The following is a 25,695-nucleotide window of genomic DNA, read 5'->3' as shown; positions in this document are numbered from 1 at the left end:
TTGACATAATGAAAGTAAGCACCAGTGTGTGGGAAAAATTTAATTCTACAAGATGAAACCACATGTGCTTTCTGGAAGTGTAGAAAAAACATGGGTAGTAAGTGGATTATGTGTAGGCACTGTGTGTGGTACTGTGAGTTAAACTGCTGCTTATGATCTCTGCCTCCCATTTCATAGTGCTGGTTCATTTCCTGGCTACTCTGCTTCTGATTCAGCTCCCTGCTGATATACCTGGAAGCAGATGATGGCTCAAGTACTTGAGTTCCTGCCCCTACATGGGAGACCTGGGTGGATTTTCTGGTTCCTGGCTTCAGCCTGGCCTATCATGACTGTTGCAGACATTTGGGGTATGAACCAGCAGCTGGAGGATCTCTCATATCTCTCTCCTTTTCTTTTTGCCATTCAAACAAATAAATACATCTTAAAAAAAGAAAGAGCTTGATTGATTTACACTTGGCTCCTCCTCTTTTCCATCCTTGGTTGTTCCTCTATGATGCAGTATTATCCCCTGAAAGCTTGCATGCATATTCTTCCTACATATAGACTTGAGAAAAGATGAGGGCCCATTTTCCACATTCATATATATTAACCATTGGTTGAATGTAACAATTTTCATGTATCAGTAAAGTGAATGACTTTAATTTCTCTCTTAACTTTTTTTTAAAAAGATTTATTTATTTATTAAAAAGGCAAAGTTACACATAGAGAGGGAGAGGCAAAGAGAGAGAGAGAAAGAGAGAATCTTGCAATTGTTCGTTCACTCCCCAGGTGGCCTGCACAGCCAGGAGCTAGGAGCCTCATCTGGGTCTCCCGTATGGGGGCAGGGGCCTAAAACCTGATCCATCCTCCGCTGCTTTCCCAGGTACATTAGCAGGGAGCTAGATCAGAAGCGGAGCAGCTGGGACTCCAGCTGGTGCCCATATGGGATGCTGGCATTGCAGGCAGTGGCCAACCCTTTTCTTAACAAGCTTAAAACATTCAAATTATTTAATAACTTGAACAACTCTGATATTACAGTCCAGGATATTTAATTTTAGAAGCAGTATGATTTGATACTTTGAGGTTGTTAGGAAAAACATTCTCAAAATTTCTACTTATTCTGATGTGATTACAGAAGAAATGAACATTTTGTGAGATGTGAAAAAACTGAATATGTGCATACACTGTCAATTATGTTTATCAAATGCCTCAGTGCTGTGGAACAGAGAGAAGTGTTCTGCTTAGGAATTTGCTACAGCCTGCTCTCTCATCCCTCAGGCATCTGCCTTCTGCCAGATCTGTACCAAGGCTCTAAAGAACAGGCTGAGCTGATTGCTTTTTGTGACACTCCCCCTGACTTCATTTTTCTTTTTTCTGTACTGTAGATGACATTTATTTAATTTCCTCCTACAGAAAAAGCATCAAACTATATCTATGTACCCTTATTTTTGTTATAGTTAATAACTAAGGACTTGAAGCAAACAAGAAATTATTTGGCATGAAATATGAGGCAACCTTTCACAATCACCACAGCACAGAAGACCAGCAGGCTGGTGAGTGACAGAGAACTATGCACATTCATGTGCACTTAGGCACATTAATCAAATTTTCAGGAAGTCATATTTTTTTTCTGGAAAATTTTATCACTGCACTAAACATTTTTAATATAGTCTACAGCTATATTTTAACTTACTTTTCATTAGGGTGAAAAGTGATACATGTCTCCCTTTCCCCTTCATTTAGATTCTAACTTCTCCACTACAATCCAGATCAATCTATGCCTATACAGCATTATTAATGAACCAGGATAGCCTCTGTCTACAGAGGGTCTTTCAGTTAGTAGAAGAGTCAATAAACAGGTAATTATTGATTTCTCACATAGTACTCAGCATGTGAATGATGAAGTTGGGGATACAGAAGAAATTGAAGTTGTGGATTGTCCTAAAGAAATTTAAGGTTAATCTTGCTGAGGGACAAGGTTATCAAATTGCTGCAATTTAGCATTTTTCCTTTATGAAAATGTTACTTCATATTATCTGAAGTAGTGACTATGAGTTACAAAGTAGTATATAGTTAGATATCAGGCTTTTCATATTATTCTTTGGTGGAATACAAGTATTCTTGACTTCATTAGAAGGAACAGCACGCATGGGTAGAATGGGAGGGGTGACGAGGACTGGGAAGGCATTCCAGCCAAGAGAAAACTATGAAGGTGGAATGAATGGGATGATGGATCTCAGATAGAATGAACTGGCTGCTTACACAGACTGTTGGACTGGAGATGAACTGGGTCTTGGACTGGAAGGAATGGAACTGAGAACTGGCTGCTGTGTCACTAATTGTGGAAGACTGTTCTAAATGGAAGGGAACGATGAGAAACACATTAAGGGAATATACTCCTTGACTGTTGTAGCTGGATGAGCTTTCTATTTTCTGAACTTCGTCTTTTCTATCACTTACATACTTCTTTTCATTCAGTGACATTTTTTCTTTTTGGTTCCAGATATATGTTACTTTGATAGATGCTGTGTATACCAGACATGGTGACCTCTGGTTTAGTACTGTTAATTAACAAGATTTTAAGTATGTATACCTTCCCCTTTAATAAGTTTTATTGTAATGAGGACCATAAATTTTTGTGTTTGTTTTTTTCAAAAACTATTAAGTATCTTTATGTGATAGTCATTATTAAAATAAATAAAGAACTGGCTCCAGTTCTAAAAGAGATCATATTTAAGTAAAAAAAAAAAAAGTAGGATAATTGTTACCAGTGAACTGCAGTAAGATTAATTCTTACAATGTTCTGGAAATGTTAAAGACTTAAAAGAATGACCTGGAAAAAGAACAGTGTCTTCAATAAATGATGCGAAGAAAACTGGATATCCCTATGAAGAAGAATGAAATTTCTTTCACTGAATACAAAAGTCAATTCAAAATGAATCAAAGACTTAAATGAAAAACCTGAGACTATGGAACTATTAGAAGAGAACACAAAATAAACACTTCCATATATTGTTATAGGCTTTTTTAAAAAAAGATCCCCAAATCACTGGCAACAAAAGCATCTGAACAACCAAGATAGCAATTGAGTGAAGTGTCAGTCTGCATGAGAAAAAATATTTGTAAGCTATTCAACTGACAAGGATTAGCATCCTGAATATATAAAGAACTTAAATAAAATAATATAGAACCAAATAATCCAATTTAAGAATAGACAAATGATCTGAATAGACATTTCTCAGAATAAGATATACAAAGGGCCAATAAATATATGAAAAGAACTCAACGTCGCTAATAACCAGGGATATGGAAATCAAAACCACAGTGAGCTGTCATCTCATCCCTGTTAAATAGCTGTAATAAAAAGGACAAAAATAAATATTGGTGAGGAGATGGAGAAAGGTGAACTCTTGAGTACTGCTGGTGAGAATATAAATGAGTATATCCATGTATGTATGGATTTACATGTATTTGGTACCAAAAATTAATTTAGTTCCATTTACATGAACTTTTTAAGATAGTCTGTTTGTGGTTTCTAGAAGAAGCAAATCAAAAGACAGATTATAGGGGAGAAGGGTAGGAGAAGATAATGAAGAAAATGCCAAATATGACAGCACAAGCATTAAAACAGGGTTAGATTAGGTTAAAAACACAGTTAAGATGGACACTTTTAAATTAATATTTGACAAGTTAACTTGTCCAAAAAAGTTCAAGGAGAACAAAGTTTGGCAAAACCAATCTTCAGCTTTGGGAGACTAAGCAAATATAATCATCAGATTGGGGAATGACGTTTCCATGCCTTTTTATGTGAACATACAATAAATTACAGGTTGGCTTACATTTCAAGCCATTATATGAACTGCCTTTTGTGCCTTGCTTAACTCAAGGAAGATAAAGGCAGCATATGGAATGGAAATTTTAGTAGTAACAACCACTATGCAGGTCAGAAACCCATATTACTAAACAGTAACACCTAAGTGTAGATATTCTCCTGTTACAATACTGACTGGACTCATGTCTTATATAGAATAGACAACTACAAGCTGTATGAGTAATATTGATAATGATAAAATGTCATAAGGGGACACTTTTTAAATTAATAGCTTTATATGGTATAAATTGAAGAATCATTCCTCTATATGATACTATGGCACATAAATATGTAATATAAATGTTACATATCTTAGACCATTTCTGTATGTGGTATAATATTGCTAGCCCCTAGCAATTTTCAGTAATTACTCACAAATATTGGTTGCATAGGGGTGGGTGCTTGGTGTATCAGGTGAAGGTGCCATTTGGACTCCTGTATCCCATATGCAGTGCCTAGGTTCAAGATCTGGCTCTGCTTCCAAATTCAACTTCCTGCTAATGTGCACCCTAGGTGGTAGTAGTGATGGCTCAAGTTACTGTGATCTCTGCCACTTAGGTGGGAGAACCAGATTGAGTTCCTGACTCCTGGCTTTGGTCTGGCCCAGCTCTGGCTGTGAGGAGTATTTAGGAAATGAATTAGTGGATGAAGATCTCTCTCTCTCTCTCTCTCTCTCTCTCTCTGCCTTTTAAAGAAAATGAAAAGAAAATTGGTTGGATATGTGGGGCAAATGACAGATCTGCTACATCTTGCAACGGTGAGTTTTGGGGCAAAAAGTTGTTAGAATTGATAAACCCTCTCAGTAAAGTTGCAGGTTACAAAATAAACATACAATAATAGTAGCTTTTTGTATGCTAAAGATGAACTCACATAAAGAGAAATCAAGAAAAAAATCTCATTTACAATAGCCATCAAAAAATAAAATATTTATGAATAAATTTAACCAAAGAAGTGAAAGATCTCTACAATGAAAATCATCAAATATTGATGAAAGAAATCATCAAGGAAACAAAAAAATATTCCGTGCTCATGGATAGGAAGAATCAATATCATTAAAATGTCTATGCTACCTAAAGCAATCTACAGATTCAATGCAATCCCTATCAAAATACCAATGACATTTTTTTACAGACTAGAAAAAGTAATCCTAAAATTCATATGGAATCACAAAGACCCAGAATAGTCAAAGTGATCCTGAACAAGAAAAATAAGGCTGGAGGCATCACAACATGTGACTTCATAACATTCTTCTTTTTTTTTTTTTTATTTTTTTGACAGGTAGAGTGGACAGTGAGAGAGAGAGAGACAGAGAGAAAGGTCTTCCTTTTGCCATTGGTTCACCCTCCAATGGACGCCGTGGCCGGCGCGCTGCGGCCGGCGCACCGCACTGATCCAATGGCAGGAGCCAGGTACTTCTCCTGGTCTCCCACGGGGTGCAGGGCCCAAGTACTTGGGCCATCCTCCACTTCACTCCCGGGCTACAGCAGAGAGCTGGCCTGGAAGAGGGGCAACCAGGACAGAATCCGGCGCCCCGACCGGGACTAGAACCCTGTGTGCCAGCGCTGCAAGGCGGAGGATTAGCTTAGTGAGCTGCAGCGCTGGCCAACATGTGACTTCAAAGCATACTACAAAGCAGTCGAAATTAAAATAGCATGGTACTCGGATAAAAAAGACACATGGATCAATGGGATAGAGCCAGAAATTAATCCAATACAATCAACTGATTTTCTTTGAAAAAAGTGCTCAGACCCTATGGTGAAGTAAGAATACTCTCTCCAGCAAATGATGTTGACAAAACTGGATTTTTATATGTAGAAGAATGAAATTAGACCTATACCCTCACCATATACAAAAATCAACTCAAGATAGACAAGAGATTTAAATTTAAGCCATGGGATTATGAAGTTGCTGGAAGAATATGTAGGAGAAATGCTGTAAGACATTGGTGTAAGGGACAACTTCTTGGATAAGACCTCCAAAGCACAGGCAACAAAAGCAAAACTAAACAAATAGGACTATATCAAACCCAGAAGCTTTTGCACAGCAAAGGAAATGATCAGAGGAGTGAAGAGACATCCAACACAGTGGGAAAAAGATATTTGCAAAACACCTATGTGACAAAGGATTAATATCCCAAATATATCAGCAACTTAAAAATTCAACAAGAAAACAATGCAGTTGAGAAATGGGCAAAGGACTTAATAGTATCTCAAAAGAAATACAAATGGCCAATGAATATATGAAAAACTGCTCAACATCACTAGCCATCAGAGAAATGCAAATCACAACCACAATGAGATATCACCTCACCCCCGTCAGAATGACTAAAATCCAAAACACAGAGAATAACAAATGCTGGTGAGGCTGTGGACAAAGAGGAACACTTATACACTGTGGGAATGTAAATTGTTATAGTCACTGTGGAAAACAGTGTGGAGATTTCTTAAAAAACTAGAAACAGACTTGCCATGTGATCCAGCAATCTTACTACTGGGTATATACCCAAAAGACTTGAACACAATGTATCAAAAAGATACCTGAACTATGATGTTCATAGCTGCACTGTTCACAATGGCCAAAATTTGAAATCAACCAAGGTGTCCATAATCAGATGAATAGATAAAGAAAATGTTGTGTAGATACACAATGGAATATTCAGCTATATAAAAAATAAGTTCTAACATTTACACCAAAATGGACACAACTGGAGGATGTCATGTTGAGTGAAATAAGCTGGACCCAGAACGACAAATACTGCATGTTCTCCCTTATATGTGGGAGCTAAAATTCAAAAAGACAAGAAAATAAGAAAGAAAAAAGAAATGTCTGTGTGTCAGCTACAAATGTAGTTTTGTAAATCTTTGTTTTATACCTTTGTGAAACCAATGATTAAGAATGTTATAATACTGGCTGCCACAGCAGCGATAGGGGTAGCAGGCATGGGTTTAGTGGACTGTCACTGGCACTTCTCTGCCCCTGACTTTGACCATGACCTGGATGATGTGTTGGAGGAAGCCAAGAAGGGCAACGTTATGGCCCTTATGGCAGTTGCTGAACATTCAGGAGAATTTGAAAAGATTATGCAACTTTCAGAAAGGTATAATGGGCTTGTCCTGCCATGTTTGGGTGTTCACCCAGTCCAAGAACTATCTTCAGAAGATCAGAGGAGTGTCACGTTGAAGGATTTGGAAGTGGCTTTGCCTATTATTGGGCATTATAAGGATCAGTTATTGGCAATTGGAGAAGTTGGACTAGATTTCACCCCCAGATTTGCTGGCACTGATGAACAGAAGGAAGAGCAAAGACAAGTCCTAATCAAACAAGTCCAATTAGCCAAAAGACTAAATTTGCCTTTAAATGTTCATTCCCGTTCAGCTGGAAGACCTTCCATCAACCTCTTACATGAGCAAGGTGCTGTCAAAGTACTGCCGCACGGATCTGATGATCGGCCATCTGTAGCCATGAAGGAGTAAGAGCTGGGTACTTCTTCTCCATACCCACTTCTGTCGTAAACGGACAGAAGCAGAAACTTGTAAAACAGTTGCCTTTATCTTCTATATGCTTAGAAACAGATTTGCCTGCACTAGGACCAGTACAACAAGTGCGAAATGAGCTCAGGAACATTTCCATTTCAGCAGAACATATTGTCCAAGTGAAAGGGATCTCAGTGGAAGAAGTTATAGAAGTGACAACACAGAACACATTGGAATGGTTTCCCAAGCGTCAACACCTGCTGCAGAAATAACATCAAAAATCATCCATTGCAAAACCAAACCAACTGCAGAGGCAGCATCTGAGAAGAAGAAATGTTCTGATAAAGAATCTGAATGGAAGAAGCCATTTCGTAGGGATATAGAAGATTATAGGGAAATATAGAAGATTACTTAGGGAAATGAAAGTGGGCCTGAGCCAAACGCTTGGTTTCTGAGTCTCATCTTTTGGCTGCTCTTCAATTAGCCAACTCCTGGCAGGTGATTGGGAAAACACTACTGCATCTTATATGCCCCATTAAGTTTCAGAACCACCATCTGACCAAAACCTCTGCTTCTGGAAATGGTGTCTCCCATGGGTAAGATGTACACACGGCTGTGATAGGATGCAGCAGGCTACAGTTTGAGTCTTCGCAGTTTGCTTTCTTCCCATGGGATCTGGCTAGTGAAGGGAGAACATCTAGTTTCTTACACTTTCAGAAATATTTTCTTACTTTATAAAATCAGATGTTTACTATTTTGAATTATTTCTCTTTAAGGGAAAAAAACACAATATTTTAACACTGATCTTAGATTTTAACTTAAGAGGCCAATGGTTTGTATAATAACTTAAATATCAAACCCAAAAGTTTAGTTAATAAACTGATTTTAACTTTCAAAAAAAAGAATGTTTTACTACTATAGCTTATTATCTGTGATTGCTTTAAAATTTACTGTATATGGGTGATATAATTTTTCCATTCAATTATTACAGCCATTGTCTATATTCCCACTAAAAGAAAGAAAGGGAGATGGAAAAAAGGTGGGAAGGAGAGACTGGGAGGGAGGGAGGAAGGAAATATCATTAAGTTTTTAGAATTATATCTACAAAGCACATTGAATCTTTTAAAAACTAATTAAAAATTGGCCGCCACTGTGGCTCACTTGGCTAATCCTCTGCCTGCGGCGCTGGCACCCCAGGTTCTAGTCCCAGTTGGGGCACCGGATTCTGTCCCGGTTGCTCCTCTTCCAGGCCAGCTCTCTGCTACGGCCCAGTAGTGCAGTGGAGGATGGCCCAAGTGCTTGGGCCCTGCACCCCATGGGAGACCAGGAGGAAGCACCTGGCTCCTGGCTTCGGATAGGCGCAGCGTGCTGACCGTAGCGGGCCATTTGGGAGGTGAACCAATGGAAGGAAGACCTTTCTCTCTGTCTCTCTCTCTCTCACTGTTTAACTCTGCCTGTCAAAAAAAAACTAATTAAAAATAAAAATATATTGTTAGAAAAAACAGATGATCTGAATGAAGTTAAAAATATAACTGTGTTTGCAAGAGGCTGGGGAGGGTTGTAGGTAAGGAGAGATTGGTCTACATTCTAACTCGATAGGAGTAAGAAGTTCTTGAATCAAGTTGTACAGAAGGGTGAAGATAGATAATGTTAATTTACTGTATATTCCTCTATTTAAGAAACTAAAGGTAGGGTTTTTAGATATTGTCAGTATAAAGTAGTGTTAGATTCTTGAAAGGATAAATGTATTTGTTCCAACTGGGACAAATATATATATATCGTGTAATGTAAAATGTAAAATATATATAATACAATACTATTGCATTAATATGTACAGGCTTTGTATGTTTAAATTTGTTTAAATAAAAAACTCAAAGAATAAAAACAAAACAAAAAAATTAGTTTCATGAAACACCTAAGAAGCTTGATGAAATTCTATGTTTTGACTAAAGAATGCCTGAGAATTAGTGTTTTATCACTCATTCTCCTGTGATTCTGATACAGATGTGAAGAGGCCCTACGTAGAGAAAAAAGCTTTTGAGATACCTGTATTTTTTAAAGCAATGTTCTTGCTCCCTCTGGTGGTGCAATGTGGAATTGTTTTGCATTTCATGTTTTCAGAGATTAGAAAATGGAACCTAATTAATGCACATTTTGCTATAACCTTTGTAAAACCATGGTATAAGCATTAAAAGGCAAGCATAGATTTTTTTAAAAAATTCTTAAAGAGTCTATAAAAATGGTTCTGAAGAATTATTTGATGAGTTTTCATAGTACAGCTGTTTCTCCTTTGCTTGAATTTGCTTCTCCCTGTGAGTTATTCAGGGTTTAGATTTATTTTAAAACAAGCAGACCAAAATTCTGCAATATTCAATTTAATTTTTTATTTGATATCTTTTTTCACAAGTGAGAAGTTTGTAATTAACAAATATATGAAGAGGACTGTGAAGAGTAAAGAATTAGTTGGGGTTCCTTCTTTTCCTTCTGCTCTCTGTCTCCTGGAAGTCATTCAATAGATATTAAAACCAAATGTGAAGCTTTGTGGATGATGTTGAGATAGCTGAGACATTTGCATGAAGGAGTAGAGAAATATAGACCTCTCTACCAACCAAAGCCTGTAACAGAAGGCGCACACTCCAAGGGCAGGTCAGATAATCAATGCTCACAGGAAGGGGAGATGGGCCAAAAACACTACAGGAGATAGCCTTTGGGGGAAATTCTAATGGAGGACATAGCATTTGAACTGGGAATCCCTAAGAATCAATTGCTTTTCAGGAATCCTTGTGCAGGGGGCATTATGGCACTGTTGGTTAAGCTGCCACTTAGGATGCCCACACTCAACACAAGACTGCCAGTTTGAATCCCAGCTATTCTTCCTCTGATCTAGTTCCTTTATAATGTGCCTGGGGAGCAATAGATAATGGCCCATGTACTTGAATTCCTGCCGCTCTTGGGAGTCCCAGATGGAATTTGTGGCTTCTAGCCTTAGCCTGGCCCTATCTTATCTGCTGTGGCCATTTAAGGAGTGAAGGTCTCTCTCTGTCACTCTGCCTTTCAAATCAATCAATCAGCCATTTTAAAAAAAGAATCCTAGTACAACTGTGTTACTCACAAATCAGGCAATTATTTTATTTTAAAGATTTATTTATTTATTTGAGAGATGGTGTCAGAGAGAGGAAGAGACAAAGTTTTCCATCTGCAGGTTCACTCCTGAGATGGCCACAGCAGCCAGAACTGGACAGATCAGAAACCAGGAGTCAAGAGCTTCCTGCAGGTCCCCCACACAGGTGCAGGGGCCTAAAGACTTGGGCCATCGTCTACTGCTTTCCCAGACCATAGCAGAGAGCTGGATCAGAAGAGGAGCAGCCAGGACACAAACCACCGCCCCTGTGGGAAGCTGGCACCACAGGTGGAGGCTTAGCCCACTACACCACAGTGCCGGCCCCAATTATTTTTTCTTACTGTGGTTCTTTTATTCATTTATTCCGTACTGACTGTGTGTTAAGCAGTCTGCTAATGTGGGCATATAAAGTTGAATGGAGTGATTTGGTCTCTGGAGTCACCAATCCATTCTTAAGTACAGACAAAAACCACTATATACAAATAAATGAAATGATTATAAATTGAGGCAAGGGCTAGGAAGGAAATCAGAAGCTGAGGTAGAGGATGAAGTGGACAGGGAGGATGAGACCTACTTTTGTAGGTGTGGCTAGGGGCAACCTCCTTGCAAAAGCACAAGCTATTGTGTTTATTGAGTCCAATGCTATTTCAAGTTTTTTTAAAGCTAGTAGCTGGGTTGGTCCTCTTAACTCTATTAGGGAATTTACTTCTGTTATACCCATTTAACAGGTCAGGAGATCGAGGCACAGTTACATAAGTTATCTGACATAATTTGCAAGTGGTGGACACTGCATCTACTAGGTCTGCTGTGCCAGGCTCTAGAGTCCGCTCTCTTGCTCACTGTGATAGTCATTTCCTGTTAAGGCAGAGGAAAGAGCATGCGAGAAGCCTTTGAGGAGGAAAAGGGTTTGATGGTGAAAGCACTGGAAGAGGCCTCTAGCAGAGCCACACAAAGATGGTGAGAGTGACCCGGTTACCTTCCAAGACAGAGACCAGGTCTGACCCGAAGGCACTTTGAGAATATGATAAGGAGGACTGGGTTTCAAGCTGAGTGCAACGAAAGTCACATGTGGGGTTTAAACAAGAATCAGACATGATCTAATAAGTCTTTTAAGAAGGGACCTGGGTGTGTGTTTGGTTAAGACACTGTTCATCTCTCAATTCCAGCTTCCTGCTAAAACATGCCTTGGCAGGTAGCAAGTGATGGCTCAAGTAATTGGGTCCCTGACACCCATGTGGGAGACCTGGATTGAGTTCCTGACTCCTGGATTTGACCTGGTCCAGCTCTATCGGGTGTTTGGAGGAGTGAACCAGCAGATGGGAGATTTCTGTCTATATATCTGTGTTTCAAATCTTTATAGTCAATTTTTAAAAAAGAGGCAAAAGGGTCACTCTTACTACAGTGTGAAGAATGAACTGCAGACAGGAAGGTCAGACAGAGACTCATTAGGAGATGGACATTATGAAGTTTTCCCCATCCTTACGAACACTTCACCCATCACTTGGGTCATGGGTTCCTCTCACACTTGCATTAATCCAGAAAAATGTGCACTATTTGGATATAGTCACCAAGTGAGTAGGAAACAAAAACAGAATATGCTATTTACCCTTGCAAAATAGAACCACTGATACTTGAGAGAAAGGCCACTCTTTCTGGTGTAATATATGGATTTCACAGATAACACTGATCTTAGAAGAGGCTGAGTGATTAGCTGCTGAAATGTTAGCTGCAGACTTAAAAGTAAAACATATGTATTTTTCCTTGATCTAATGCATGCAAAACTTGTTTTTACTTAAGAGACACATTTAACTGGTAAATTGATTTTCTACCAATTCTAGGTCACTGGATTACCTTGTTACAGACCAACTACATCATTTCTTGCTCTCTTAATTTAGACTGGGTCTTCTTTGGGGGCAACTACCATTACTATTTTTACAATGCACTGTACAATGACATTCTTTATGAGAATTTCTCTTCTGTCCTTATGTGTGGAAACAGAAACAGAAAAGGGCAGGTCAATAAACTCACTTCCCAAGTCATGGGTCACCTCCTTGGTCCTCATGCTTGCCTACAGGAACTCTTGCTCTTGATTATAAGAGAGAGCCCCAGTGTGAACCAGTTTCAGAAAGGGTAGGGGAACTGCTGAATACTTTGGACTACAAGGGAGATGCTGGGGGTAGGACACAGGAGGAAGTTGCATCTAGGCAAATGTTTTTCATATCCACAGCCAATTTAGTGGGTCCCTGCAGAATCTCTCAAGTATTCTTAAAGGAACGAGGATAGTCCTAGAGGGCTCAATTAATCTTACCATGGCCTTTCTGTCCAGTAAAAAATATCAAGTTATTTTGCAGTGATGAGTGGTTGTTTGCCAGCTGAAACTTCAAGTGGAATTCATAATTGAAGCTGATGTCTGAGATCCGGGAATAAGCCAGGAATGAAGTGTATCCAGAGGCATCTGTGCCACTGAACCTGGGCTGAGTAATATTAATAGCTGTGGAAAAACCCAAAACAAACAGTTAAAAGAAACCTGTGCATGTGTTTGTAAAAGGAGGGTTATATTTTGCTGATGCATTTGGCTGGATAATCTGTTTACTATCATATTAGTTATACTTAAGTGCCCTTTAACATTGAGCAACTAAGTGACTCAACAGGGGAATTTCAAAATCTGAACAAAGGAAGTGCAGTGTTTTGAGATCCTGTATATAACCCTTCCACTCTCACACCCTTTATCCACAATGAAGGATTTATTCATAAGGTAAAACCCTTAATTTGGGAGATAGAAAAGATCACTGGCAGCCAAAGTGTTTTCCCAAGTGCTTTGTAAACACCACTTGGAATCCAGACACTGGGTACAACTTAGTGAGGAGCTCATGGCTTGGAACAAACTGTGCTTTGCTAATTCTGGACCTTTTATATAAGCCAAAGCCACAGGTCAAGGGTAGAAAAGTCAAGTAGGGAGAGGAAGTTGGTCAGGTTCCATCACCATATTCTGAGCAACAAGAATATTGAGTAAAAATAATTGTCTAAAAGAAAAGGTCTTCCTTACTCTGTTGGGATGCTTGTTAGGTAATGAAAGCATCAGTTTTAATGAGTCTAAAGCTGGAAATGATCAGGCAGAAGTTCGAGGGCCAATGTAGGTAAAATAGAATTAACTGAGGGTGCTATTAACCACCTATTATTTTCTCTAATCATTCTCCTCCTACTCATGTCTCCAACTCTTCTTTCTCTTTGTTTTGCTTTCATAAATACTGTCAGTTGGCATTTGTTTCCCACCCCAAGGAGGCCATAGGAAACAGCAAGCTGGAAGCTCAGGGCTTGACCTGGTTTGGATGGACTCCCCATATCTATAAGGGTTTACTAGGATCTGTTTTTATTGGTTGATGGAAGAAGATTACCTTATATTGCTTCCTTATTTGCAAGAGACACCAGGGCTCCTGGAAATTTGTAAAACTAGAATTTTTACAAGCTTTAAGAAATGCCTGAATCCTGCCTTGGCAGTGGGAAGAAAAGGATGTGAGCCACCAAACTCGAGCCGAGGCCTGGTTTACTTCCCCGGGCCCCGCCCCAGTCTTGAGCACAGGTGGCTGACCTGCCACAATCCAGAGCCACCTGATCCCATAGCACATGGAATAGTGACTCTTCTTGTCCCTGCCACAATGCCTGGCAACATCTTTTGGTCAGGCACTACTTGTTGGTTGCTACAAACTACCTTACAGTGATGGAGAAGACAGGACTGTGTACCAGGATCAAAATTAAAGCCGAGATGTCCAGAAAGTAGATGACCTAATTGAGATCAGACTGGAAAGTCAAGAGGGACATTTGTCACGAATTTCAGTCACCAACAGCATCACAAAAACTAAGCAAAGACTTGAATTAGGAAAAACATTTAATTTGAACTCAAACCATATTTCAAAGATTTTAAGTAATGAAATGACTTTACAATGACCGACAAGTTTAATATGTGTGAACGATGGCTCAACTGGTTGGGTCCCTGGCACCCATGCAAGAGATTCAGATTGAATTCCAGGCTCTTGGCTTCAGCCTACCTCAGTCCCATCTGTTGCAGGCATTTATGGAGTGAACCAGCAGATGGAAGATCCCTGTCTCTCTCCTTTTCAAATAAATAAAAATTTTAACAATTTTAACAGAATTACACTTGTGCTGGTATGTAAAGCTTAAAGTAAAAGAGGTTTTTATGTCTGATTATAATTTTTCACATAGAACATGATTGTGTTATCTAGAGGAAAATGATTTTCATTATCAGAGATTTTTTAGTTCTATTTCATTGAGTTTTTAAACAAGGATTTAATAAGCAGATACTTCATTTTGATAAGTTATTCAATCTTATCAGTTCATTCCTTGGGATGTGTGACATAGAGTAATTTTCTAAAAATTCACCAGAATCTAAAGTAGAGATTTGGAGACATATTATTCCCTTATATGTATTTCTTATATAATGAAACAGCTTATGGTTTGTGTTCCAAAGATAATAAGAGTCTTCCCATCAGATATTTCACTTTCAGTAGGGCTGTGGTAGGATGACTGAGGGCGACAAAATGAACTGTAAATTTAACAATAAAAAAATACTGACAGTTTCTCAACCTTGGCATTAAAACCAGTAAAAATAGAATTCAATGAAGTTTAATACTAAGACAGAAGAAAAATGACTCTCTTTTTCCATTAACACTTTTCACAATAAATCACAACTGAATCTACATAAAGATTGCATACATTTTTGTTACATTGATAAATATATCCCCCCACATATATGTATTTTTACTCTCAGATCCTGTGCTAGATGCTGATGACACAAGGTAGAGAAAGTACAGTATCTACACTTAAGGAATTTATGTGAAGTCAATACATTTGTTCAGCTGAGTAAGACTGAGAGTTCAGGGTTTGGCTGCAGAGCAGAGATTTACCCAGCAAGTTAAGAGGAAGATCATTGCAGGCAGAAGGAACAGCATGTTCTAAAGTGAGAAGGCCACGCAGGAAACTCATGGAGCTTGTAAACTTTAGAATGAATTATAGAAAGTGAGAGCATGAAGAAAGGAAAAAAAATGTAGTCAAGGAAGAGAGCGACAAGATGGTGGAATAGGAAGGGAGCACACTGATAGTCCAGGAAGAGACATTTTAATAAAAGTGGAGATACTGCAGGTTTAAGGAAGAGTAGGGGAAGAAACAGCAGAGGAAACTCTTCTGGAACGCGTGATTCACAGTGGACCTGCGTGGAAAGCATGGGAGCCCACAGTTCGGGACACCAGCGGCAGACTCAACACACCAGCGCTGGAACGCGAGGTGAGCCGAACCTCAATAGCCCGAGACACCGGCAGGCCAGTGGAGAGAGGAGACTAGAGGGAACGACCCCCAGGGGGGGAAAAGTTCACCAGGCTAACTGGAAGAGAGAGAGAGAAAAAAAAAAAAAGAAAAAAGGTGACTGGTACGGACACGGGTTTCTCTCTCTCCGCTTACCTCTCAAGGGCGAGCAAGACAAAGAGCAGGAGCCATCTTGGACATACGTCATAAGCAGAGCGACCTCAGGTCTGCACCAGCCCTGAACCTAGCAGAAAAACCTGACTCTGGGCGGGGCGAATTAACAGGAGATTAGGACCTAGTAAATTTGTGGTGCTACTGAACTGAGACTGTGAAAAAAGAGACAGTGGGGGAGAGAACTCATGGAATTCACGTGAGTACTCTCCAGAGATGCTACAATTCCATAACTTTGGCAACCCAGTGGGAGACTGAAGGAGAATTTGAGCCCACTCTGAGGGCCGAACAGATTCCCTGTGTGGTCCTTGGGAAAGAGCTTCTGATCTCTGGCTCCTGTGGGTATATCATTTGCCTGCTAACTACCTCCAACTTCGTTCAGCTGTGCAGAATTACTTCCCTTTTGAATCAAAAAAAGAAAGAAAGAGAGAGAGATTTACCACGCCTAACCTGGGAGTGTCACCTTTGGCACACCCTTAACCCTGAGGAACCAAACAGAGCTCTCAGGCCACACCCATCTCAAGCCTCTAAGGCTCCATCAAAAGCAGACAGTCCACTTAATCTAGAGTCACAGTATAATGAGAAAAAACACCACAGCAAAGAAACCAAAGAATATCTCCACAATGCCAAACACACACAGAAACCGAGGTAACAAGAACAAGGAAGACACTACGAAGCCCCAAAATGAAAAAGACACCCCAATTCAAGATTATGAAGATGAAGAGATAGAAGAAATGCAAGAAGCGGGTCTCAAAAAATTGATAAGAACATTAAGAAGTTCTCAAAAACAAATGCTTGAGCTACGGAATTCCTTAATGGACAAGATAGAAAATCTCTCTCGTGAAAATGAAATATTAAGAAGGAATCAAAATAAAATGTAGCAACTAGTAGAACAAGAAACTGTGATAGTGATGACAAATCATAATGAAATGAAGAATTCAATAGATCAAATGACAAACACATTAGAGAGCCTTAAAAACAGAATGAGTGAAGAGAAGAGAGAATATCGGACTTAGAAGACAGAGAACAGGAAAGGATACAGTCAGACCAAAGAAAAGATGATACTATTAAAAAAAACCAACATTCGGATTCTAGGAGTTCCTGAAGGCATGGAGAGAGAGAAAGAATTAGAAGGCCTTTTTAGTGAGACACTAGCAGAAAATTTCCCATGTTTGGAGAAGGACAGAGACATCCTAGTACAGGAAGCTCATAGAACCCCTAGTAAACACAACCAAAAGAGATCCTTACCACGACATGTTGTAATTAAACTCACCACAGTGAAACATAAAGAAAGGATCCTAAAATGTGCAAGAGAGAAACGTCAGATTACTCTCAGAGGATCTCCAATTAGACTCACAGCTAACTTCTCATCAGAAACCCTATAAGCTAGAAGGGAATGGCGAGACACAGCACAGGTACTAAGAGAGAAAAACTGCTAGCCCAAAATATTATATCCTGCAAAGCTCTCATTTGTGAATGAAGGTGAAATAAAGACCTTTCATAGCAAACAGAAATTGAAAGAAATTGTCGCCACTCATCCAGCCCTGCAAAAAATGCTTAAAGATGTGCTACACACAGAAACACAGAAACATGGTCATCAATATGACAGAAGGCAAAGGAAGGAAACCTCACAGCAAAAGATCACAGGGAATTCAAAGCATATATTAGAAAATATCTTTGGCAAATGGCAGGGCAAAGTTACTACTTATCAATAGTCACATTGAACGTGAATGGCCTGAACTGACCAGTTAAAAGACACCGATTGGCTGATTGGGTAAAGGAACAAAACCCATCTATTTGCTGCTTACAAGAAACACATCTTTCCAACAAAGATCCATACAGACTGAAAGTGAAAGGCTGGAAAAAGATATACCATGCCAACAGAAATGAAAAAAGAGAGGTCGTAGCCATCTTAATATTGGACAACATAAACTTTAACACAAAAACTGTTAGGAGAGACAAAGAGGGGCACTATATAATGATTAAGGGATCAATTCAACAGGGAGATATAACAATTATCAAGGTTTATGCACCTAATTACAGGGCACCGGTTTATTTAAAAGATTTGTTAAGGGACTTAAAGGGAGACTTAGACTCCAATATAATAGTACTGGGGGACTTTAATACTCCACTCTCAGAAATAGATAGATCAACAGGACAGAAGATCAACAATGAGACAGTAGGTTTAAACGATTCTATAGCCCAAATGGATCTAACAGATATATACAGAACTTTTCTTCCTACACATAAAGCATTTATATTCTTCTCAGCAGAACATGGAACTTTCTCTAGGATTGACCACATACTAGGCCATAAAGCAAGTCTCACCAAATTCAAAAGAATGAGAATCATACCATGCAGCTTCTCAGACCATAAAGGAATGAAGTTGGAAATTAGCAACTCAGGAATCCCTAGAGCATACACAAACACATGGAGATTGAACAACATGCTCCTGAATGAACAATGGGTCATAGAAGAAATCAAAAGAGAAATCAAAAACTTTCTGGAAGTAAATGAGGATAACAGCACAACATACCAAAACTTATGGGATGCAGCAAAAGCAGTGTTAAGAGGAAAGTTCATAGCAATAGGTGTCTACATCAAGAAATTGGAAAGGCACCAAATAGATGAGCTTTCAATTCACCTCAAGGATCTAGAAAACCTACAGCAAACCAGACCCAAATCTAGTAGGAGAAGAGAAATAATTAAAATCAGAGAAGAAATCAACAGGATTGAATAAAAAAATTACAAAAAATCAGCCAAATGAGGAGCTGAAAAAATAAACAAAATTGACACCCCATTGGTCCAACTAACTAAAAAAAAGAAGAGAAAAGACCCAAATCAATAAAATCAGAGATGAAAAAGGAAATGTAACAACAGACACCACAGAAATAAAAAGAATCATCAGAAATTACTACAAGGACTTGTATGCCAGCAAACAGGGAAACCTATCAGAAATGGATAGATTCCTGGACACATGCAACCTAGCTAAATTGAACCAGGAAGACATAGAAAACGTAAACAGACCCATAACTGAGACAGAAATTGAATCAGTAATAAAGGCCCTCCCTACAAAGAAAAGCCCAGGACCAGATGGATTCACTGCTGAATTCTACCAGACATTTAAAGAAGAACTTACTCCAATTCTTCACAAACTGTTCAGAACAATCGAAAAAGAGGGAATCCTCCCAAATTCTTTCTATGAAGCCAGCATCACCTTAATTCCTAAGCCGGAAAAAGATGCAGCATTGAAAGAGAATTACAGACCAATATCCCTGATGAACATAGATGCAAAAATCCTCAATAAAATTCTCGCCAATAGAATGCAACAACACATCAGAAAGATCATCCACCCAGACCAAGTGGGATTTATCCCAGGTATGCAGGGATGGTGCAATGTTCGCAAAACTATCAATGTGATACACCAAATTAACAGACTGCAGAAGAAAAACCATATGATTATCTCAATAGATGCCGAGAAGGCATTTGATAAAATACAACACCCTTTCATGATGAAATCCTAAGCAAACTGGGTATGGAAGGAACATTCCTCAATGCAATCAAAGCAATTTATGAAAAACCCACAGCCAACATCCTATTGAATGGGGGAAAAGTTGGAAGCATTTCCACTGAGATCTGGTACCAGACAGGGATGTCCACTCTCACCACTGCTATTCAATATAGTTCTGGAAGTTTTAGCCAGAGCTATTAGGCAAGAAAAAGAAATTAAAGGGATACAAATTGGGAAGGAAGAACTCAAACTATCCCTCTTTGCAGATTGTCGCTCCCCCTCTTCATGGAGGAACGACACAGGACCCTGCGCTGTTCTTTCGTCTGCTCGGCCCTCCCCGGGTTTGCTGCTGGTTCTTCCCGGGTTGGCTACTAGCCCTTCCACCTCCGTGGAAGGGCAGTTCCCCCTGGCCACATTCCCCACTTCCGCAGGGGAGCGGCACACCGCCGGCCGGCTCTCTCGGGGGCTGCACAGGTGTTCCCCTTAGATGTTCCCCTTAGATGTTCCTGGTGCATGCCGTCTCTCTCCTCCTTTATAGTCCTCCTCCGCCAATCCCAACTCGGCTGCCCACACGCCGAGTACGCTGCTCTCCTCCAATCAGGAGCGAGTCCTACAGTTTATTGGCTGAACTGGAGGCAGCTGTGTAGAAGCTGTTTTCTTCTCTCCCAGCGCCATATTGTGGGAGAGCAGATGCATAGAATAAGTCTTAATTCCAGTAACTCAGTCTAGTCCGGGTTGCTCCCCACACAGATGATATGATTCTTTATTTAGGGGACCCAAAGAACTCTACTAAGAGACTATTGAAACACATAGAAGAGTTTGGCAAAGTAGCAGGATATAAAATCAATGCACAAAAATCAACAGCTTTTGTATACACAGGCAATGCTATGGCTGAGGAAGAACTTCTAAGATCAATCCCAGTCACAATACCCACAAAACAATCAAATACCTTGGCATAAACTTAACCAAGGACGTTAAAGATCTCTATGATGAAAATTACAAAACCTTAAAGAAAGAAATAGAAGAGGATACCAAGAAATGGAAAAATCTTCCATGCTCATGGATTGGAAGAATCAACATCATCAAAATGTCCATTCTCCCAAAAGCAATTTATAGATTCAATGCAATACCAATCAGAATACCAAAGACCTTCTTCTCAGATCTGGAAAAAATGATGCTGAAATTCATGTGGAGACACAGGAGACCTCGAATAGCTAAAGCAATCTTGTACAACAGAAACAAAGCTGGAGGCATCACAATACCAGATTTCAGGACATACCACATGGCATTTGTAATCAAAACAGCATGGTACTGGTACAGAAACAGATGGATAGACCAATGGAACAGAATAGAAACACCAGAAATCAATCCAAACATCTACAGCCAACTTATATTTGATCAAGGAACTAAAACCAATTCCTGGAGCAAGGACAGTCTACTCAATAAATGGTGCTGGGAAAATTGGATTTCTACGTTCAGAATCATGAAGCAAGACCGCTACCTTTCAGCTTACACAAAAATTCACTCAACATGGATTAAAGACCTAAATCTACGACCTGACACCATCAAATTATTAGAGAGCATTGGAGAAACCCTGCAAGATATAGGTACTGGCAAAGACTTCTTGGAAAAGACCCGGGAGGCGCAGGCAGTCAAAGCCAAAATCAACTATTGGGATTGCATCAAATTGAGAAGTTTCTGTACTGCAAAAGAAACAGTCAGGATAGTGAAGAGGCAACCGACAGAATGGGAAAATATATTTGCAAACTATGCAACAGATAAAGGGTTGATAACCAGAATCTACAAAGAAATCAAGAAACTCCACAACATCAAAACAAACAACCCACTTAAGAGATGGGCCAAGGACCTCAATAGACATTTTTCAAAAGAGGAAATCCAAATGGCCAACAGACACCTGAAAAAATGTTCAAGATCACTAGTAATCAGGGAAATGCAAATCAAAACCACAATGAGGTTTCACCTCACCCTGGTTAGAATGGCTCACATTCAGAAATCTACAAACAATAGATGCTGGAGAGGATGCGGGGTGGGGGGGTAGGGACACTAACCCACTGCTGGTGGGAATGCAAACTGGTTAAGCCACTATGGAGGTCAGTCTGGAGATGCCTCAGAAACCTGAATATAACCCTTCCATACAACCCAGCCATCCCACTCCTTTTAATTTACCCAAAGGAAATTAAATTGGCAAACAAACAAGCTGTCTGCACCTTAATATATATTTCAGCTCAATTCACAATAGCTAAGACCTGGAACCAACTCATATGCCCATCAACAGAAGACTGGATAAAGAAATTATGGGATATGTACTCTATAGAATACTATACAGCAGTCAAAAACAATGAAGTCTGGTCATTTGCAACAAGATGGAGGAATCTGGAAAACATCATGCTGAGTGAATTAAGCCAGTCCCAAAGGGACAAATATCATATGTTCTCCCTGATTGGCGACAACTAACTGAGCACCAAAGGGGAAACCTGTTGAAGTGAAATGGACACTACCAGAAACAGTGACTTGATCAGCTCTTGTGCTGTTGATGTACAATGTAATACTTTATCAATTTTAGGATTTTTTCTTTGTTTTGTTCTAGTACTATTGGTTGAACTCTGTAATTAACACACAATTATTCTTAGGTGTTTAAATATTAACTGAAAAGTGATCCCTGTTAAAAATAACAGTGGGAATTAGAGAGGGAGGAGATGTACAATTTGGGACATGCTCAAGCAGACTTGCCTCAAATGGTGGAGTTAGAATCCTGCCAGGGGATTCCAATACAATCCCATTAATGTTGCACTCGCACCCCTCCCGTCTCCCGCTCCCTCTCCCATTCCATTCACATCAAGATTCATTTTCAATTCTCTTTATATACAGAAGATTGATTTAGGGTATATTAAGTAAAGATTTCAACAGTTTGCACCCACATAGAAACACAAAGTGAAAAATACTGTTTCAGTACTAGTTATAGCATTTAATGACAATGTACAGCACATTAAGGACAGAGATCCTACATGAAGAGTAAGTGCATAGTGACTCCTGTTGTTGAGTTAGCAAATTGACACTTTTGTTTATGGCATCAGTAATCACCCTAGGCTCTTGTCATGAGTTGTCAAGGCCATGGAAGCCTTTTGAGTTCACCGACTCTGATCATATTTAGACAAGGTCGTAGTCAAAGTGGAAGTTCTCTCCTCCTTTCAGAGAAAGGTACCTCCTTCTTTGATGACCTGTTCTTTCCACTGGGATCTCGCTCACAGAGATCTTTCATTTAGGTCTTCTTTTTTATTTTTCCAGAGTGTCTTGGCTTTCCATGCCTGAAATACTCTCATGGGCTTTTCAGCCAGATCCGCATGCCTTAAGGGCTGATTCTGAGGCCAGAGTGCTATTTAGGACATCTGCCACTCTATGAGTCTGCTATGTATCCCGCTTCCCATGATGGATCGTTCTCTCCCTTTTTTATTCTATCAGTTAGTATTTGCAGAAACTAATCTTGTTTGTGTGATCCCTTTGACTCTTAGTCCTATCATTATGATCAACTGTGAACAGAAATTAATCATGTGGACTAGTGAGATGCCATTGGTACCTGCAACATTAATGGGATTGTATTGGAATCCCCTGGCAGGATTCTAACTCCACCATTTGAGGCAAGTCTGCTTGAGCATGTCCCAAATTGTACATCTCCTCCCTCTCTAATTCCCACTGTTATTTTTAACAGGGATCACTTTTCAGTTAAGTTTCAACACTTAAGAATAACTGTGTATTAATTACAGAATTCAACCAATAGTATTATTAGAACCCATTATACATTTTAAGAACCCTGAGTGAAAGAGAGTATAATGATAATTATGCTACTATATTATATATGCAAACTTCTTGAAGACCCATGTATACCAGGGCTAACCACAAATCTCAGTGAGGGAAACCTCTCACAACAGCCCCACAACCCTATAGCATTTTCCCAGTGAAGTTACTTTCCAAGTCTCTGAGAGCTATTTCATACTTTCTCCTACCTCTTCAAATATCTAATATTTGTTGTCTTTATATCAGTTAATGATCTTGTTCCTTATTTCCCTGAGGTGGAAAAAAAAAACTGTCCTTTCACCATCAAATCCTCCTACTCTCAAAATTTTCATTTTGATCCACATCCTCTGCCTTCCCTTGGGTTTCAAGGCTGACTGCCTGGATATTGGACTCACTCCTCATTTGCTTAAGGACAGCATTTCAGAAATCCATCCCATCTCTCAAGAGACACCAACGTATTCTCTATTGGTGTATTCCCTTCAATATTACATGTTTAGAGCATTTTGATCTTAAATAAAAATATTTCCTCAACTCCACATTCCCAGCTAGCTACTACTTGTTTCTCTGCTCACCAGTATAGCAAGATGTTTCTAAAGAGTGTCTAATCAACTCTTCTAATTTTAATCACTCATTCATTCTGGATCGCTTTTCCATCAGGTTGTCTTGTCGATGTTTTCTTTGAAACTTCTATTTTTTTTTTTTTTTTTTTTTTACAGGCAGAGTGGACAGTGAGAGAGAGAGACAGAGAGAAAGGTCTTCCTTTGCCATTGGTTCACCCTCCAATGGCCGCCGCGGCCGGTGCACCGTGCTGATCCAATGGCAGGAGCCAGGTGCTTCTCCTGGTCTTCCATGGGGTGCAGGGCCCAAGGACTTGGGCCATCCTCCACTGCACTCCTGGGCCATAGCAGAGCTGGCCTGGAAGAGGGGCAACCGGGACAGAATCCGGCACCCCAACCGGGACTAGAACCCGGTGTGCCGGCGCCTCTAGGCGGAGGATTAGCCTATTGAGCTGCGGTGCCGGCCCTTTGAAACTTCTTATAAGAACACCAGTGACCATCATCTTTCTAAATTCAAAGTTAATTTTCTATTTTTATCTTATTCACTGTCTTAGAAGCAACTGGCATGCTAATGATTATGCCTTCTTCTCTTGGTTTCCATGATACTACACTCTCTCAGTATGCTCCTAGCTTTATAATTGCTTCTCTTCATTCTCCTTTTCTTCTAGTACCATCTTCAGGCAGATGGTTCTTAAATAATAGTCTCTATCCTTGACTTCCAGAGGACTTGACATAGTGTGTAAGTCATAATAATGTATAGTTACATGCTATTTTCTTCTGCTGTCATTTCTCTAGTATTGTAACTATTCTATTCTTATACGACTAAGGAAACTTTCCTGTACTTATGTGAGTATTTGGTTCTTATGTGACTAATTGGAGCTGTTGGGTGAAATTGAGAAATTTAATTTCTATACTCTCACCAATACTAATCACTGAATTTTTTTCATTTTTCTAGTTGTTTGCCTGTAAAGAATAAGAATAGTACCAGATTTTTGCAACAATATTAGAATATTAATTCTTCTAGTGTAGGCAAAATACTTTGTACTGAGAATCAATGCATTAGGAAATCTGATTTAAGAAATAAGTTGGTTTTCATCAATAAGTTGTGTGAATTTAGCTGTAAGTTTTATCTTGAAAACATTAGTTTCTGCTTAATTCTGGTAATAACTTTCTAGCTAAAAGCACTAAAATTTTTTGGGACAACTGATAGTTCTGACAGAAATTTTTGGCTTTACATGACAAAATGATACCTTTATAACGTATTTAAAATTTTACAATGGACTGCAAAAAGTTCTTTAAGTCCCTTAGGAAATAATAATTGGGAATATTAAGTGTTTTCAGGGTAGATTGTGTTGTCACAATGTGTGTTTTTTTTTTTAAATAAAGCTAATTGCTCTATTTTTTATGCAGACAAAAAAAAAAAAAAAACCCTGTGGTTGATTTTTATTTGGATTCTGTTTTCTATGTAGGCCACTGTATATAACCTCAGTAGAGTGGACAACAGGGAGTGCTGAGCTAGAGAAATTCAAATTCAATTCTTCCTCCCTTATTAGGTATTTTAATGAAGCAAACAGATGGTAGATAGATTTTTCTCTTGGAAACTGCTGATTTTGGGAGACTCCAGAATGCCAGTTTTCCAATCATTGTGTTCAACAGCATATTGTATCTTCAAATATACATTTAACTGCCAGGAAAATCAATCTACCCTCAGGCAGATGGATAAATTTGCAAAAACGCAAGACCATTGTTTGTCTCTCCAGCTTTCCTTAGATTTGAATATAAACATGTTTACTCTGGTTTTAATTTCTTCTTAATAAGATGCCCATAAGTTTAGTTCAATATCCTGCTGAAATGTAATTAGGTCATAAAACTATGTACATGAC

The 25,695-nt window shown here is 39.2% G+C and overlaps 1 protein-coding gene and 1 pseudogene across 1 annotated transcript in view; one reads left to right on the top strand and one right to left on the bottom strand.

The window, feature by feature from the left end:
* The window catches only part of EYS (eyes shut homolog), a 1,404,981-nt gene that overhangs the window by 131,746 nt on the left and 1,247,540 nt on the right, over positions 1-25,695 (bottom strand). Inside the window, exon 26 of the mRNA XM_070074646.1 lies at positions 12,753-12,935. Coding sequence (XP_069930747.1) covers positions 12,753-12,935 — 183 coding nt within the window. The remainder of the gene's footprint in view (positions 1-12,752; positions 12,936-25,695) is intronic.
* LOC103349788 (putative deoxyribonuclease TATDN3) lies at positions 6,665-7,595 on the top strand (annotated as a pseudogene).

Source organism: Oryctolagus cuniculus, chromosome 5 (genome assembly GCF_964237555.1).
Source record: "Oryctolagus cuniculus chromosome 5, mOryCun1.1, whole genome shotgun sequence".
Classification (NCBI taxonomy): domain Eukaryota; kingdom Metazoa; phylum Chordata; class Mammalia; order Lagomorpha; family Leporidae; genus Oryctolagus; species Oryctolagus cuniculus.
The sequence above is the reverse complement of the archived record's forward strand: the minus strand, read 5'-3'. Positions and strand labels throughout refer to the sequence as shown.